The sequence below is a fragment of the Salvelinus fontinalis genome, chromosome 17 (assembly GCF_029448725.1).
Source record: "Salvelinus fontinalis isolate EN_2023a chromosome 17, ASM2944872v1, whole genome shotgun sequence".
NCBI classification, from domain to species: Eukaryota; Metazoa; Chordata; class Actinopteri; order Salmoniformes; family Salmonidae; genus Salvelinus; species Salvelinus fontinalis.
Window position 1 is genome coordinate 11,522,733 of NC_074681.1, and position 17,675 is coordinate 11,540,407.

General features: G+C 47.0%; 1 protein-coding gene across 2 annotated transcripts in view; it reads right to left on the reverse strand.

Annotated features, from left to right (window-relative positions):
- The window catches only part of LOC129813691 (WD repeat-containing protein 47-like), a 28,301-nt gene that overhangs the window by 2,697 nt on the left and 7,929 nt on the right, over window positions 1–17,675 (reverse strand). For both annotated transcript variants that reach the window (XM_055866110.1, XM_055866111.1), the window contains exons 6-16: window positions 17,190–17,366; window positions 16,513–17,015; window positions 15,939–16,047; window positions 12,971–13,164; window positions 8,839–9,105; window positions 6,794–6,863; window positions 3,094–3,254; window positions 2,738–2,910; window positions 2,360–2,530; window positions 2,075–2,206; window positions 1,784–2,002 (exon numbers count right to left, since the gene is read on the reverse strand). In XM_055866110.1, coding sequence (XP_055722085.1) covers window positions 1,784–2,002; window positions 2,075–2,206; window positions 2,360–2,530; window positions 2,738–2,910; window positions 3,094–3,254; window positions 6,794–6,863; window positions 8,839–9,105; window positions 12,971–13,164; window positions 15,939–16,047; window positions 16,513–17,015; window positions 17,190–17,366 — 2,176 coding nt within the window. The remainder of the gene's footprint in view (window positions 1–1,783; window positions 2,003–2,074; window positions 2,207–2,359; window positions 2,531–2,737; window positions 2,911–3,093; window positions 3,255–6,793; window positions 6,864–8,838; window positions 9,106–12,970; window positions 13,165–15,938; window positions 16,048–16,512; window positions 17,016–17,189; window positions 17,367–17,675) is intronic.

A 17,675-nucleotide genomic window follows, 5' to 3' on the forward strand; every position in this document is an offset into this window, starting at 1 on the left:
AAGTTGATGCAAAGAGTCAATATTTGCAGTGTTGACCCTTTTCAAGACCTCTGCAATCCGCCCTGGCATGCTGTCAATTAACTTCTGGGCCACATCCTGACTGATGGCAGCCCATTCTTGCATAATCAATGCTTGGAGTTTGTCAGAATTTGTAGGTTTTTGTTTGTCCACCCGTCTCTTGAGGATTGACCACAAGTTCTCAATGGGATTAAAGTCTGGGGAGTTTCCTGGCTATGGACCCAAAATATTGATGTTTTGCTCCCCGAGCCACTTAGTTATCACTTTTGCCTTATGGCAAGGTACTCCATCATGCTGGAAAAGGCATTGTTCGTCACCAAACTGTTCCTGGATGGTTGGGAGAAGTTGTTCTCGGAGGATGTGTTGGTACCATTCTCTATTCATGGCTGTGTTCTTAGGCAAAATTGTGAGTGAGCCCACTCCCTTGGCTGTGAAGCATCCCCACACATGAATGGTCTCGGGATGCTTTACTGTTGGCATGACACAGGACTGATGGTAGCGCTCACCTTCTCCGGACAAGATTTTTTCCGGATGCCCCAAACAATCAAAGGTGATTCATCAGAGAAAATGACTTTACCCCAGTCCTCAGTAGTCCGAACCCTGTACCTTTTGCAGAATATCAGTCTGTCCCTGATGTTTTTACTGGAGAGAAGTGGCTTCTTTGCTGCCCTTCTTGACACCAGGCCATCCTCCAAAAGTCTTTGCCTCACTGTGCGTGCAGATGCACTCACACCTGCCTGCTGCCATTCCTGAGCAAGCTTTGTACTGGTGGTGCCCAGATCCTACAGCTGAATCAACTTTAGGAGACGATCCTGGCGCTTGCTGGACTTTCTTGGGCGCCCTGAAGCCTTCTTCACAACAATTGAACTGCTTTCCTTGAAGTTCTTGATGATCTGATAAATGGTTGATTTGGGTGCAATCTTACTGGCAGCAATATCCTTGCCTGTGAAGCCCTTTTTGTGCAAAGCAATGATGACGGCACGTGTTTCCTTGCAGGTAACCATGGTTGACAGAGGAAGAACAATGATTCCAAGCAACACCCTCCTTTAAGCTTCCAGTATGTTATTCAAACTCAATCAGCATGATAGAGTGATCTCCAGCCTTGTCCTCGTCAACACTCACACCTGTGTTAACGAGAGAATCACTGACAAGATGTCAGCTGGTCCTTTTGTGGCAGGGCTGAAATGCAGTGGAAATGTTTTTTGGGGATTCAGTTCATTTGCATGGCAAAGAGGGAGATTTTGCAGCAGATTTTGTGAAAATTAATATTTGTGTCATTCTCAAAACCTTTGGCCACAACTGTAGAGGTCCTCTGTGGAGATGGTAGAACCATCCAGAAGGACAACCACCTCTGCAGCTCTCCACCAATCAGGATTTTATGGTAGAGGAGACCAGATTGAAGCCACTCCTCAGTAAAAAGCACCTAAAGGACTCCGATCATGAGAAAGAAGATTCTCTGGTCTGATGAAACCAAGATTGAACTCTTTGGCCTGAATGCCAAGCGTCTCATCTGGAAGAAACCTGCAATCGCTGCCAAAGGTGCTTCAACAAAGTACTGAGTAAATGGTCTGAATACTTATGTAAATGTGATATTTCCATTTTGTTTTGCTTTGTCATTGTGTGTAGCTTGATGATGGAAAACCCCACAGATTTAATCCATTTTAGAACAAGGCTGTGACGTAACAGAATGAGGAAAAAGTGTGTTTCGAACTATGCGCAGAAAATAGAATCAATTTCAGACGTAGCCACTAGATGTCTTCCTTACCTTGCAGGTTGCTGATCATGACTTTAGTGTCGTAGGAACCAGTGAGCAGGTAGTGTGCCCCGGGGGAGAACCTAACGGAGCGCACATCACTGGAGTGGGGCCGGTACGTCTGCACCATGCGTCCCCCTCTAATGTCATAAAGCATACAGCCGCTGTCCTCCTGGCCCGTCGCTAGGAGACGACCGCTAGGGTCCACCACTACCGAGGCAACAGGACTGCCTGAGAGGACGAGGACAGAGACATATGTAAGCGAGTCAAAGAAACACGTGTGTGTGAGGTAGCAGTACTCACCTGATCCATGAAAGGCAGTGCCCACCACTCTAACGCAGCTCGGTACTCTCAGGTCCCAGAACCTCACAGTCTTGTCCTGAGAGCCTGACGCTATCATCCACCCTCCCCACGTATACAGAGACAGGATATGACCTGAGGATGAAGGCACAGATCATCAGTCTCACGTCGCTCTCTCGTGGAGGCCTTAATTTTCCATATAGGAACAAAGATGATTAAGTAAGTAGTACATGAGTGTGTGTAAATGAGTACTGTGGAGAAAATTAGTGTGTGTGTGTGTGTGTGTACCTGTGTGTCCACTGAGAGCGTGTAGGCCCTGTCCTCTCTGACAGTCAGTGGTGTAGATGTTACAGTCTCCGGCTCCGGCACTGATCAGAATGGCCCCTCCACTCTCTGGTCCCTCCATGAACGCCAGGTCTCTGATGGTACCGTCGTGCATACTGAACTCCAGGTCTGGACCTGAGAGAGGGACAGGAAGTAAGACTAAAACGAAAACTAAAAGAGTTCACAAAGAGAAAATAAGAGAACTGGAAGTTTCATTGTCAGTTGTACATTGGATTTTACTCAATAGTCATTTCAGGAGATCAATTAAATGGAATTGATCCTAATCTGTGTATAGAGTGGATGTAAGATGGAATAGCCTCCCAACCCTTGTATTGAGTTTACCTGTGGCGTTGCAGGTCTCTGAGCTAAAGGGCAGGACTTTGACATATTTGTCGTTGGAGCCGGTGGCTAGCAGCTGTCCACAGTGACTCCAGGCCACACAGTAGATAGAACCCTTATGGTGCTTATTCCTCTTAAAACAAACCTCCGGCTGCTTGGTCATACCTGATACCCCACTGAGGGGTGAGGGGGGGTAGAGAGAAAGGAGAGAAAGAGACAGAGGGCTAAATCGTAGTCTCTTAACAGCAGAATAGCTCAAAGTAGTTGAACAGTAGATAAATCATTTCAGGACTTATTAGGCTGTGTCTGTCCCTCATTGTGTGTGTGTGTGTGTCTGTCCCTCGCTGTGTGTGTGTTACCTGGTGTCCAGTGGTGCGTTTGGGTAGGCACACACGCGTAGCGTCTTAGAGTTGGAGCCCACAGCGTATAGTGCTCCCGTGGGGTGGAAGGCTACAGCGCGCACTGCCTGAGTGTCTTCCAGGGTATTCACAGCTACAAACAGGGGCTTGGGCTTGTCCCCCTGCAACACACAAAATCAACATCAGAGACCAGAATTAAAATAGCCCTCTCCTCAGGTACCGAGCTAGTAGAAAATATGCCTAAGTAGCCCGTCAGCAGACTTAAGAACACTTAGGTCTCAGTTTCTCACAAACACAGACCTGCCCACACGCACACAGACCTGCCCACACGCACACAGACCTGCCCACACGCGCACACAGACCTGCCCACACGCGCACATAGACCTGCCCACACGCGCACACAGACCTGCCCACACGCGCACACAGACCTGCCCACACGCGCACACAGACCTGCCCACACAGACCTGCCCACACGCGCACACAGACCTGCCCACACGCGCACACAGACCTGCGCACACAGACCTGCCCACACGCGCACACAGACCTGCCCACACGCGCACACAGACCTGCCCACACGCGCACACAGACCTGCCCACACGCGCACACAGACCTGCCCACACGCGCACACAGACCTGCCCACACGCGCACACAGACCTGCCCACACGCGCACACAGACCTGCCCACACGCGCACACAGACCTGCCCACACGCGCACACAGACCTGCCCACACGCGCACACAGACCTGCCCACACGCGCACACAGACCTGCCCACACGCGCACACAGACCTGCCCACACGCGCACACAGACCTGCCCACACGCGCACACAGACCTGCCCACACGCGCACACAGACCTGCCCACACGCGCACACAGACCTGCCCACACGCGCACACAGACCTGCCCACACGCGCACACAGACCTGCCCACACGCGCACACAGACCTGCCCACACGCACACAGACCTGCCCACACGCACACACAGACCTGCCCACACGCGCACACAGACCTGCCCACACGCGCACACAGACCTGCCCACACGCGCACACAGACCTGCCCACACGCGCACACAGACCTGCCCACACACACACAGATACAATGCCTTCGGAACATATTCAGACCTTATTCTAAAATTGATTAAATTGTTTTTCCCCTCATTAAGCTACACACAATACCCCATAATGGCAAAGCAAAAAATGCTTAAGACATTTTTGCTGAATTAGAATAAATCAACTGAAATATGAACTACTGAAACATTTACATAAGTATTCAGACCCTTTAGTCAGTACTTTGTTGAAGCACCTTTGGCAGTGATTACAGACTTGAGTCTTCTTGGGTATGACGCTACAAGCTTGGCACACCTGTATTTGGAGAGTTTCTCCCATTCTTCTCTGCAGTTCCTGTCAAGCTCTGTCAGGTTTGATGGGGAGCGTTGCTGCACAGCTATTTTCAGGTCTCTCCAGAGATGTTCGACCGGATTCAAGTCCGGGCTCTGGCTGGGCCACTCAATGACATTCAGAGATTTGTTGCGAAGCCACTCCTGCCATGTCTTGGCTGTTTGCATAGGGTCGTTGTCCTGTTAGGTTAACCTTCGCCCCCAGTCTGAGGTCCAGAGCACTCTGGAGCAGGTTTCAATCAAAGATCTCAGAGACAGGATTGGCTTGCTCGAATCATCTTTCCCTCGATCCTGACTAGTCTCCCAGTCCCTGCCGCTGAAAAACATCCCCACAGCATGATGCTCCCACCACCATGCGTCACCGTAGGGATGGTGCCAGGTTTCCTCCAGACGTGACGCTTGGCATTCAGGCCAAAGAGTTCAATCTTGGTTTCATCAGACCAGCGAATCTTCTTTCTCATGATCGGAGTCCTTTAGGTGCTTTTTACTGAGGAGTGGCTTCTGTCTGCCACTCTACCATAAAGGCCTGATTGGTAGAGTGCTGCAGAGATGGTTGTCCTTCTGGAAGGTTCTCCCATCTCCACAGAGGAACTCTAGAGCTCTGTCAGTGTTACCATCTGGTTCTTCGTCACCTTCCAGACCAAGGCCCTTCTCCCCTGATTGCTCGGTGGTTCTCATCGTCTTCCATTTAAGAATGATGGAGGCCAGTGTGTTCTTGGGGACCTTCAATGTTGCAGAAATGTTTTGGTATCCTTCACCAGATCTGTGCCTGGACACAATCCTGTCTCTGAGCTCTACAGACAATTCCTTCGACCTCATGTCTTGGTTTTTGCTCTGACATGCACTGTCAACTGTGGGACCTTATATAGATAGGTGCCTTTCTAAATCATGTCCAATTAATAAAATTTACCACAGGTGGACTCCAATCAAGTTGCAGAAAAATCAAGGGAAACAGGATGCACCTGAGCTCAATTTCAAGTCTCATAGCAAAGGGTCTGAATACTTATGTAAATAAGGTATGTTTTTAATTTTTAATACATTTGCAAAAATGTCTAAACCTGTTTTCGCTTTGTTATTATGGGGTATTGTTTGTAGAATGCTGAGGAAATAGATTTATTTAATCGATTTTAGAACAAGGCTGTAACGTAACAATGAGGAAAAAGTCAAGGGGTCTGAATACTTTCCAAAGGCACTGTATGGGTTTAACAGTGTCTTCAGAAATGATTAATTCCCCTTGACTTTCATATTTTGTTGTGTTACAGCCTGAATTCAAAATGGATTAAATAAAATATTTTCCTCATTAATCTACACATGATGACAAAGCGAACACATGTTTTTAGACATTTCAGCAAATTGATTGAAAATGAAATGCAATGAGTCAATACTTTGTAGAAGCACATTTGGCAGTGATTACAGCTGTGAGTGTTTCTGGGTAAGTCTCTAAGAGCGTTGCACACCTGGATTGTGCAACATTTACCCATTATTATTTTCAAAATTCTTCAAACTCAGTCAAATTGGTTGTTTATCACTTCTAGACAACCATTTGCACCTTGCCATAGATTTAAGTCAATACTAACTTGAGCCGCAACTCCAGTGTAGATTTGGCCTTGTGTTTAAGGTTATTGTCCTTCCTCTCCGGCAATTGAGTTAGGAAGAACGCCTGTATCTTTGTAGTGACTGGGTGTATTGATACACCATCCCAAGTGTATTTAATAACTTCACCATGCTCAAAGGGATATCAAATTGTTAATCAAATTGTTACTCCTGAATTTATTTAGGCTTGCCATAACAAAGGGGTTGAATACTTATTGACTCAAGAAATTTAATTTGTAATCAATTTATAAAAAAATTCTAAAAACATAATTCCACTGACATTATGGGGTATTGTGTGTAGGCCAGTGAACCAACAAAAATCTCAATTTAATCCATTTTAAATTCAGGCTGTAACAACCAAACGTGTAACAAGTCAAGGGGTGTGAAGGCTTTCTGAAGACACTGTAATTACCAGTATAATCTGTGTTGATCTTCTAAGCCTTACGCTATTCATGATTCTGAAATAGAGCCAACAGCTCATGCTAACATATAACAGCCTTTATCACTGCTGATTTAACTGGAATCTAATGGATGAAATCTCCACTCATCACAGGGTATAATCCAGGGTTACTGTGCATGACATCATAGTGGATACAGGACTGCCGACTGAACTGCCGGCTCCTATCCCATCCCAGAGAAAGATTCATGTCCTGCTAAGCCTACAGTGGGAGTGTAGACAGAGACTGTATGTGAGAGAATGAGAACGAGGCACCTACCTCTTTACTCCGGGTGAGGGCTCCTGGTGAGTCATCTAATCCAGAGGTCTGTCCAGCTACTTTCTGGGGACTAAAACACACACAGATATAGCATGAGTACATTGCTCTGTGCATACCCTGTACCAGGGTTTCCGTTAGCAGGTAAATGCCTGCCTTTGGCTGATCAGTGTAAAACCTGTTGCCGGCCATTGCAAAATAATGTTTTTATTCAATACCGGTGGATGTGCTCCAAATTCAAAGGCAAATATTTTTTATTTATTTTATTTATTTTACCGTTATTTTACCAGGTAAGTTGACTGAGAACACGTTCTCATTTGCAGCAACGACCTGGGGAATAGTTACAGGGGAGAGGAGGGGGATGAATAAGCCAATTGTAAATTTGGGATTATTAGGTGACCATGATGGTTTGAGGGCCAGATTGGGAATTTAGCCATATACTTCATAGGATAATAAATCAGTGGGAGGCAGGTAGCCTAGTGGTTAGAGCACTGGGCCAGTAACCGAAAGGTTGCTGGATTGAGTCCCTGATCTGTCGTTCTGCCCCTGAACTAGGCAGTTAACCACTGTTTCATGGTAGGCAATCATTGTAAAACAATAACAATGTTTGAATGCTGAAGCTGCTGGGACATCAGTGTAGGTGTTTCTATTGTTACTCACCTTAAAGACACAAGGTCCTCATAAGAGACTTCAGCTAAGTGTCCCTCGACTGGGTAAACTTTACGAAGATTATCCCCATTTCCAGTGTTCCCGCAGAGAGGGGATTCTTTCTCCAAAAACAGAGTAAAGATGGCCGCCTTCTTGAGGACAAAGTAATGAGGCTGATGTGCATCAAGCTGCTCCAAGGAGTTGGACAAGTTTTACTTTCCAACAGCAGCGGCTCACTTTGAGCAGGCCAAGGTCCACCGCACACCCAAGTAAGTTAGAGGCATATTATTGTGTTGGTCAGGCCCTGTCCTAGCACTTCTGCTGCCACCCCTCTGTCATGTATAAAGACTTGGAAATGATTGATAGACTAGAGTAATGATGTGGATCATGTGCATTTCAGTTGAGTTAAACATCGTTGCCAACTATTCACATCAGTTAAAATGTTGCAATAACTAGGCAGCCAACTGTCTGTAGTAGGAAACAGAGTAGTTATCAATAAGCCACGTATATCACACATGACATGAGTCACGACTCCAAGATAGGTCAAATTATAATAAACATTAACATCATCCAGTAAAGAGAGATATAATTTGATCTCTGGAAATAAGCGCTTTCATAAATGCATGGCGCACGGTCCTCGCTTCACATTAGACATCTTATTTTACAATGCTATCAATGAACCAGCCTTAACAAATTTAGTTTATTTACATATCAAATGTGATTGTCCAACATTAGTTTTATACCTTCCTCCTTTTGTGGCCGTCTAGAGTGGCCTCTTTCCCCTGCTGTGGTGCTGAACGGCAGCGGGCGTGGGGCGGACCAACCCTCGTGTTCCTCCAACACCTCTCCCCAGTTGTTATTTAAAATGCTCATGCCTAGGCTAAATTAAATTAGAGACCTCGATTTTATTTGAAAACAGCTGTGCTTTGTTATTTATTAATTAAAATGTTCATACAAACAGCCTATAGGACAGGTCGTTCACAAATGATTTTATACAATATTACATTTTAAAGTTGTGTTTAATTAATGTGAAGGCGACTTGTTCTTCTAGGCTGAATTGTGTTTCTTCATGATATTAATTTATGATTTCCAGCAGGGATGAAGATACAACAGGCAGTGTTATGCTTTTCAATAAAACATGTCGTTGGTATAAGAACATTGTTTTATTACAACTTTACAGGCCAATTTATATTCTGTTCAGATGAATTACAATAATAATGTGATTTTGAGCTTACAGTGGGTGGACACTAACGCGTTACGCAGCCAATGCATATGAATTTCTCAAATGTCTAACAGAAACCCTGCCATGTACACAAAGAAAAACACGTATACACACCCGCCATACAGACACCCCACCCACAGACACACTCCCCCGTCCCTCACACACACACGTATCTCACCTCTGGGAGACCACGGGGGATTCATTAGGTGGGGGCACCTCCCGTCCCCCTGCGGTGCGTTGTGGGGTGCTGCTGACCACCCCTCCTCCCTGAGGGCGGCCCTGCTCGGGGGTCAGGGTCACAGTGGGGTCAGGGGTCAGGCCTGCGGGGTCACCGTTGTTGTTCTCCGGGGTGGGGCCCGTGCCGTTACACTGCTGGGACAGAGACTGGACCTCCTCACCTAGACTCTCCATCCCTACGTTCAACTCCTCCAGCTTCTGAATAGACCTGGGTAGACAGAACACACCGGGTAATACACACACACACACACACACACACACACACACACACACACACACACACACACACACACACACACAGGTGTAATCTCTGATGGTCTTGTGCCATGTCTCTTTACTAATGTAATTCATGTAAATGTCACTCTCTGATGTCAGCGTAGTTAGATAATGACAGTCTGGCTCCAGACACACAGACAGAGAGCGTAGTTAGATAATGACAGTCTGGCTCCAGACACACAGACAGAGAGCGTAGTTAGATAATGACAGTCTGGCTCCAGACACACAGACAGAGAGCGTAGTTAGATAATGACAGTCTGGCTCCAGACACACAGACAGAGAGCGTAGTTAGATAATGACAGTCTGGCTCCAGACACACAGACAGAGAGCGTAGTTAGATAATGACAGTCTGGCTCCAGACACACAGACAGAGAGCGTAGTTAGATAATGACAGTCTGGCTCCAGACACACAGACAGAGAGCGTAGTTAGATAATGACAGTCTGGCTCCAGACACACAGACAGAGAGCGTAGTTAGATAATGACAGTCTGGCTCCAGACACACAGACAGAGAGCGTAGTTAGATAATGACAGTCTGGCTCCAGACACACAGACAGAGAGCGTAGTTAGATAATGACAGTCTGGCTCCAGACACACAGACAGAGAGCATAGTTAGATAATGACAGTCTGGCTCCAGACACACAGACAGAGAGCATAGTTAGATAATGACAGTCTGGCTCCAGACACACAGACAGAGAGCGTAGTTAGATAATGACAGTCTGGCTCCAGACACACAGACAGAGAGCGTAGTTAGATAATGACAGTCTGGCTCCAGACACACAGACAGAGATCATAGTTAGATAATGACAGTCTTGCTCCAGACACACAGACAGAGAGCGTAGTTAGATAATGACAGTCTGACTCCAGACACACAGACAGAGAGCGTAGTTAGATAATGACAGTCTGACTCCAGACACACAGACAGAGAGCGTAGTTAGATAATGACAGTCTGACTCCAGACACACAGACAGAGAGCGTAGTTAGATAATGACAGTCTGACTCCAGACACACAGACAGAGAGCGTAGTTAGATAATGACAGTCTGACTCCAGACACACAGACAGAGAGCGTAGTTAGATAATGACAGTCTGACTCCAGACACACAGACAGAGAGCGTAGTTAGATAATGACAGTCTGACTCCAGACACACAGACAGAGAGCGTAGTTAGATAATGACAGTCTGGCTCCAGACACACAGACAGAGAGCATAGTTAGATAATGACAGTCTGGCTCCAGACACACAGACAGAGAGCGTAGTTAGATAATGACAGTCTGGCTCCAGACACACAGACAGAGAGCGTAGTTAGATAATGACAGTCTGACTCCAGACACACAGACAGAGAGCATAGTTAGATAATGACAGTCTGGCTCCAGACACACAGACAGAGAGCGTAGTTAGATAATGACAGTCTGGCTCCAGACACACAGACAGAGAGCGTAGTTAGATAATGACAGTCTGGCTCCAGACACACAGACAGAGAGCATAGTTAGATAATGACAGTCTGGCTCCAGACACACAGACAGAGAGCATAGTTAGATAATGACAGTCTGGCTCCAGACACACAGACAGAGAGCGTAGTTAGATAATGACAGTCTGGCTCCAGACACACAGACAGAGAGCATAGTTAGATAATGACAGTCTGGCTCCAGACACACAGACAGAGAGCGTAGTTAGATAATGACAGTCTGGCTCCAGACACACATACAGAGAGCGTAGTTAGATAATGACAGTCTGGCTCCAGACACACAGACAGAGAGCGTAGTTAGATAATGACAGTCTGGCTCCAGACACACAGACAGAGAGCGTAGTTAGATAATGACAGTCTGGCTCCAGACACACAGACAGAGAGCGTAGTTAGATAATGACAGTCTGGCTCCAGACACACAGACAGAGAGCGTAGTTAGATAATGACAGTCTGGCTCCAGACACACAGACAGAGAGCGTAGTTAGATAATGACAGTCTGGCTCCAGACACACAGACAGAGAGCGTAGTTAGATAATGACAGTCTGGCTCCAGACACACAGACAGAGAGCGTAGTTAGATAATGACAGTCTGGCTCCAGACACACAGACAGAGAGCGTAGTTAGATAATGACAGTCTGGCTCCAGACACACAGACAGAGAGCATAGTTAGATAATGACAGTCTGGCTCCAGACACACAGACAGAGAGCGTAGTTAGATAATGACAGTCTGGCTCCAGACACACAGACAGAGAGCGTAGTTAGATAATGACAGTCTGGCTCCAGACACACAGACAGATAGCATAGTTAGATAATGACAGTCTGGCTCCAGACACACAGACAGAGAGCATAGTTAGATAATGACAGTCTGGCTCCAGACACACAGACAGAGAGCATAGTTAGATAATGACAGTCTGGCTCCAGACACACAGACAGAGAGCGTAGTTAGATAATGACAGTCTGGCTCCAGACACACAGACAGAGAGCATAGTTAGATAATGACAGTCTGACTCCAGACACACAGACAGAGAGCATAGTTAGATAATGACAGTCTGGCTCCAGACACACAGACAGAGAGCATAGTTAGATAATGACAGTCTGACTCCAGACACAAAGACAGAGAGCATAGTTAGATAATGACAGTCTGACTCCAGACACACAGACAGAGCATAGTTAGATAATGATTGTTTGGTTCCAGGCACCACAGGAGCAGCTGGTGCTCAGGGTATTAAAGATACTTCATAAAGAACAGGGGAGCATTAGTGTTAATAACCACACCCCCACCTCTCCCCAGCCCAACTCCCAGGCACACCCTGCTCCATCTGGGGCTTTGTACTGAGTTCCATTATACACCCCATCATTACACACCTCAGACACCCACCCACCCCATAGACACCCACCCATAGACATCCACCCACCCATAGACAACCACCTACCCATAGAAAACCACCCGCAACAACACCCCTGAGACCACCTTCCCCAAACCAAACTCCACACACACAATCCAACCTCCCCTTTCAGACCCTGTTAGTGGAAGAACACGACAGTCTATCTCTAAGCAGCAGGCAACATGTAGTGGCACAGGACAATAGAACAGTCCAACGGTGGACCATCCTCCAGGCTGGACTCTCATTAACATTCTGTTTTTACCATAGATATAGAACCCTAGATAGGGGCTCTATGACATCAGCCTAGACACAGGAAATAGAATGTTTACTGATACTGTATATAGTCTTTCATAGAGATGTCATCATAGGGTCAGGCCATACTCTCCCTTCTAGACTGTGGTGTGCATCAGTTGGACAAAGAGCTTTTGATCGCTCTCCCCAACTACCCCCTCTCCTCCTTCACACCCCTCCCTGCAACCCTCCCCCTGTATTATTTAGAAGGGCAGGGCATAATGACATCATTAGAATTCTTTGGGGCCTTTCTTAGTTCTTTCCTTTCTGTTCTTCTAACTAGACTCAAAATGTTCCCATATGTTTTAAAATCAAGTCAGTCCTGAATGTTTCGATATAACGTCAGTGTCTCTCATTTACATTTACATTTAAGTCATTTAGCAGACGCTCTTATCCAGAGCGACTTACAAATTGGTGCATTCACCTCTCCACTGCATCGCATCAGATCCAAGCCATGAGTTGTACAGGGAAGGAAGGTCTTCTAAATCTGACAAGTGTCAGGAAGGAAGAGCTAGTACATTACATAACATCTGAGGTGTGTAGCAGAGGGACCAGTCCAAGACAAGGAGAGTCCAAATGGAAATCAACTCATCAAAACTGTGGTGGGTGAATACCTGACCTATTTGGGGAACTGAAGTCCTGTGCTGTGTGTGTCTAACCTGTTGAGGAACTTCTCAGTGAGGCTGTGCTGCATGGCGTCTGTCCCGGGGGCTGGCTGGTCACTGTGTTGTACCCCTCCCTCCAGCAGCATCTGCTGGTAGAGTTGTCTCTGCTGCTGCTTCTGTTCCAGGTGCTGCTGGACCCTCAAACGCTGGCGGTAGAACTCCTCAAACTTCTCTGTCGAGTCACGCAACTAAGGTGGTAACACACATTTATTAAACAACAAACTGTTGGAAGTACAGCCAACTTCTTACATAGTGCCATTCACATTCAAAGCCAGACGTGACGGCAAACCCCTTCAGAGAGAGGAGAAGGAAGGTGTCGTAACCTCCTCTACTGTACCCTCTGCTTTCAGATGGGCATTAACTTAACACATTGACCGGGGGCAGGCCAGTAGCACAACCAGGAGGAGGGAGAGAGGCGGGGGGGCGGGGGGGTATAGCCAGAGAGGCAGGGGGGGGGGGGGGGGGGGGGGGGGGTATAGCCAGAGCCATATAGCCATATATATATATACACACACACACAGTTTATATAATGTCCCACTCCGCTACTGGTCTGTTTATCAGTCTAATGTCCCACTCTGCTACTGGTCTGTTTATCAGTCTAATGTCCCACTCTGCTACTGGTCTGTTTATCAGTCTAATGTCCCACTCTGCTACTGGTCTGTTTATCAGTCTAATGTCCCATTCTGCTACTGGTCTGTTTATCAGTCTAATGTCCCACTCTGCTACTGGTCTGTTTATCAGTCTAATGTCCCACTCTGCTACTGGTCTGTTTATCAGTCTAATGTCCCACTCTGCTACTGGTCTGTTTATCAGTCTAATGTCCCATTCTGCTACTGGTCTGTTTATCAGTCTAATGTCCCACTCTGCTACTGGTCTGTTTATCAGTCTAATGTCCCACTCTGCTACTGGTCTGTTTATCAGTCTAATGTCCCACTCTGCTACTGTTCTCTTATCAGTCTAATGTCCCATTCTGCTACTGGTCTGTTTATCAGTCTAATGTCCCATTCTGCTACTGGTCTGTTTATCAGTCTAATGTCCCACTCTGCTACTGGTCTGTTTATCAGTCTAATGTCCCACTCTGCTACTGGTCTGTTTATCAGTCTAATGTCCCACTCTGCTACTGGTCTGTGTTTATCAGTCTAATGTCCCACTCTGCTACTGGTCTGTTTATCAGTCTAATGTCCCACTCTGCTACTGGTCTGTTTATCAGTCTAATGTCCCATTCTGCTACTGGTCTGTTTATCAGTATAATGTCCCACTCTGCTACTGGTCTGTTTATCAGTCTAATGTCCCACTCTGCTACTGGTCTGTTTATCAGTCTAATGTCCCACTCTGCTACTGGTCTGTTTATCAGTCTAATGTCCCACTCTGCTACTGGTCTGTTATCAGTCTAATGTCCCATTCTGCTACTGGTCTGTTTATCAGTCTAATGTCCCATTCTGCTACTGGTCTGTTTATCAGTCTAATGTCCCACTCTGCTACTGGTCTGTTTATCAGTCTAATGTCCCACTCTGCTACTGGTCTGTTTATCAGTCTAATGTCCCACTCTGCTACTGGTCTGTGTTTATCAGTCTAATGTCCCACTCTGCTACTGGTCTGTTTATCAGTCTAATGTCCCACTCTGCTACTGGTCTGTTTATCAGTCTAATGTCCCATTCTGCTACTGGTCTGTTTATCAGTATAATGTCCCACTCTGCTACTGGTCTGTTTATCAGTCTAATGTCCCACTCTGCTACTGGTCTGTTTATCAGTCTAATGTCCCATTCTGCTACTGGTCTGTGTTTATCAGTCTAATGTCCCACTCTGCTACTGGTCTGTTTATCAGTCTAATGACCCACTCTGCTACTGGTATGTTTATCAGTCTAATGTCCCACTCTGCTACTGGTCTGTGTTTATCAGTCTAATGTCCCATTCGGCTACTGGTCTGTTTATCAGTCTAATGTCCCATTCTGCTACTGGTCTGTTTATCAGTCTAATGTCCCATTCTGCTACTGGTCTGTTTATCAGTCAAATGTCCCACTCTGCTACTGGTCTGTTTATCAGTCTAATGTCCCACTCTGCTACTGGTCTGTTTATCAGTCTAAGCAGGGCTTTACAGTCACAGTCTGGCTATAGGCTAGACAGGACAGCTGTGGCGGGGTAGAGCAGGGCTTTACATTCACAGTCTGGCTATAGGCTAGACAGGACAGCTGTGGCAGGGCAGAGGAGGGCTTTACAGTCACAGTCTGGCTATAGGCTAGACAGGACAGCTGTGGCGGGGCAGAGCAGGGCTTTACAGTCAGTCTGGCTATAGGCTAGACAGGACAGCTGTGGCGGGGCAGAGCAGGGCTTTACAGTCAGTCTGGCTATAGGCTAGACAGGACAGCTGTGGCGGGGCAGAGCAGGGCTTTACAGTCACAGTCTGGCTATAGGCTAGACAGGACAGCTGTGGCGGGGCAGAGCAGGGCTTTACAGTCAGTCTGGCTATAGGCTAGACAGGACAGCTGTGGCGGGGCAGAGCAGGGCTTTACAGTCAGTCTGGCTATAGGCTAGACAGGACAGCTGTGGCGGGGTAGAGCAGAGAACAGTCTGCTCTCTAAGGCTAGGCCATAATTAGAGGGAAGTCAGGCAACTAGTGTCCTTTGGGCTGTACTGTTGTGTAACTCAGACAGAATGAAAGAGAGAGAGGGATGAGGGACAAGGAAAGAGAATAGAGCAGGCGGCAGGTCTCTTGGGTGTAACCCAGGCTCTGTAAGCCACAGACGGTCGATGACTCAGTGAGTCTCACAGACAGATTCATCTCAGGCTTATATTTAGACTGAGGGACGCCACCATCTTTGAAAGTAACTCTCTCCACAACCCCAATCATCACACATCAGTAGGGAAGATGACTCTATAGGGTTTGTCTGAACCGGTTCAAAAAGGCCAAAATGTGTATATTTAGCAAAAGAGACATGGTAAATCCTCCTCATCAGGTGTTTACCTCGTTCCTCTCTGCAGAGCCTGGTGACGGGGCGTCCTCTCCGGGGGCGGAGTCGGGGCGCAGGGTGCCTGAACTCATCATCTTATCCACGGGCGTGTCCGTCCTGGAGCTACAGAGACAGACCCAGAGAGACCACATTAATGGACTACGTAATGTGTATGTTACTGCATTAACGACTGCTGTAATGTCCACTCCTCAGATAATCACTACTGTCACTCTGCTATTCCCTAATAAGTGGGTGTTGATTGAGCATCACTGAGCGTCTTCTTCGACAGTCGTTGAAGGTAGAGGCTCTCTAGTGCTTCCTACTACAGAGCTTAGTCCTCCGTCTACTCCAGGCTCAACCCAACAGGTGAAATCATGTCAATGCTTAGCCTACCCTAGACGATGCTCGGCCATTCTTCTAGAGGAAGACTACTAGTGCTACAAATGAGTGGCAGATCACTTCCAGATCATTACTATCCTGGTCTAAGATCTGTTTGTGCTGTAATGACTTGTCGTGCCCGTACGACATCAAAAAAATATGTTTTTGAAAAAGTGCAACATAAATCTAAAGTATCCTCATCTTTCACACCTCTCAGGAGACTCCTCAAAGATGCTGTGGCAGTCATAGCTGTCCAGCATCAGACTCCTGCTCAGACTCTGACCCCCCGTGTGGAAGTTAGCGAAGGAATGAGACATGGGGGACATCCCCTTCCTCCCTGCCGTGTCCCCCCCTGGGCCCCCCTTCTCCTGGCCAGACAGCCCATATGACAGGCCATCCAGGGCCGGGTTCAGAGACCGGGACATGTAGGTGTCTGCGGACTGGGGGCGGCGGAGGGGCGAGGAGGGGTAGGGGGATAGTTTGCTGATGAGAGGGGTGAGGAGGTCTGCGTAGCTGGCCTTGGCAGGCTTGACCAGGCGGTCCACGTGGATCTGAAGCAACTTCTGCTCGAAGGCGCAGGAGAAGACGCTGTGGGACAGGTTCTGCATCCAGGACAGTAAGGACAGGTCCAGGTCGTCACAGCCGTTCCCACACAGCATGTCCACCCCTAGGAGCACCTCGCCCTCCGTGATCTCCTCGCCTGTCGCCTTGCTCTGGAGACAGAGGCACACAATATATTAGTTAGTCAATCAATCAATCATTAAACTAACTAAATCCACCAACTAACCAACCCACCCATCCTATTCACCAAGCATGGAAATCATATATGATCTAAAATGCATGTCATTTGTACAATGCTTTGTAACAGAACACTTGGATCCCCCCACCTGACAGAACTCTACGCAGCACTCATAGAGAATTCCTTTAATGAGGAGCTGGAAGAGGCGGTTCCCTGAGGCCCTGAACCCCGCCTCACTCAGCTTCCTGTCTGCAGGGATGAACTCTGCCACCATGGTGCACGCCTCCTCAAAACAGTGCACCCGCGCCGTGCTGGGGTTCCAGTCCTGGAGGGGAAACATTTATACAATTCATACTTAAGTCATTTAGATAAAAACCAACCCATGACACCAGGGTCGTCTCATATTAATACATTTGGAGACAGTTGGAAAACTTCCACATTGAAAAAATAAGATCTAGCTATAGATGAATAATAAAACATGCTTTTGAGTTATGGATAAATAATATAAACATACAGTACCAGTCAAAAGATTGGACACACCTACTTATTCAAGGGTTTCTTCATTTTTACTATTTTCAACATTGCATAATAGTAAAGACATCAAAACTATGAAATAACCATCATGAGGTAGTCA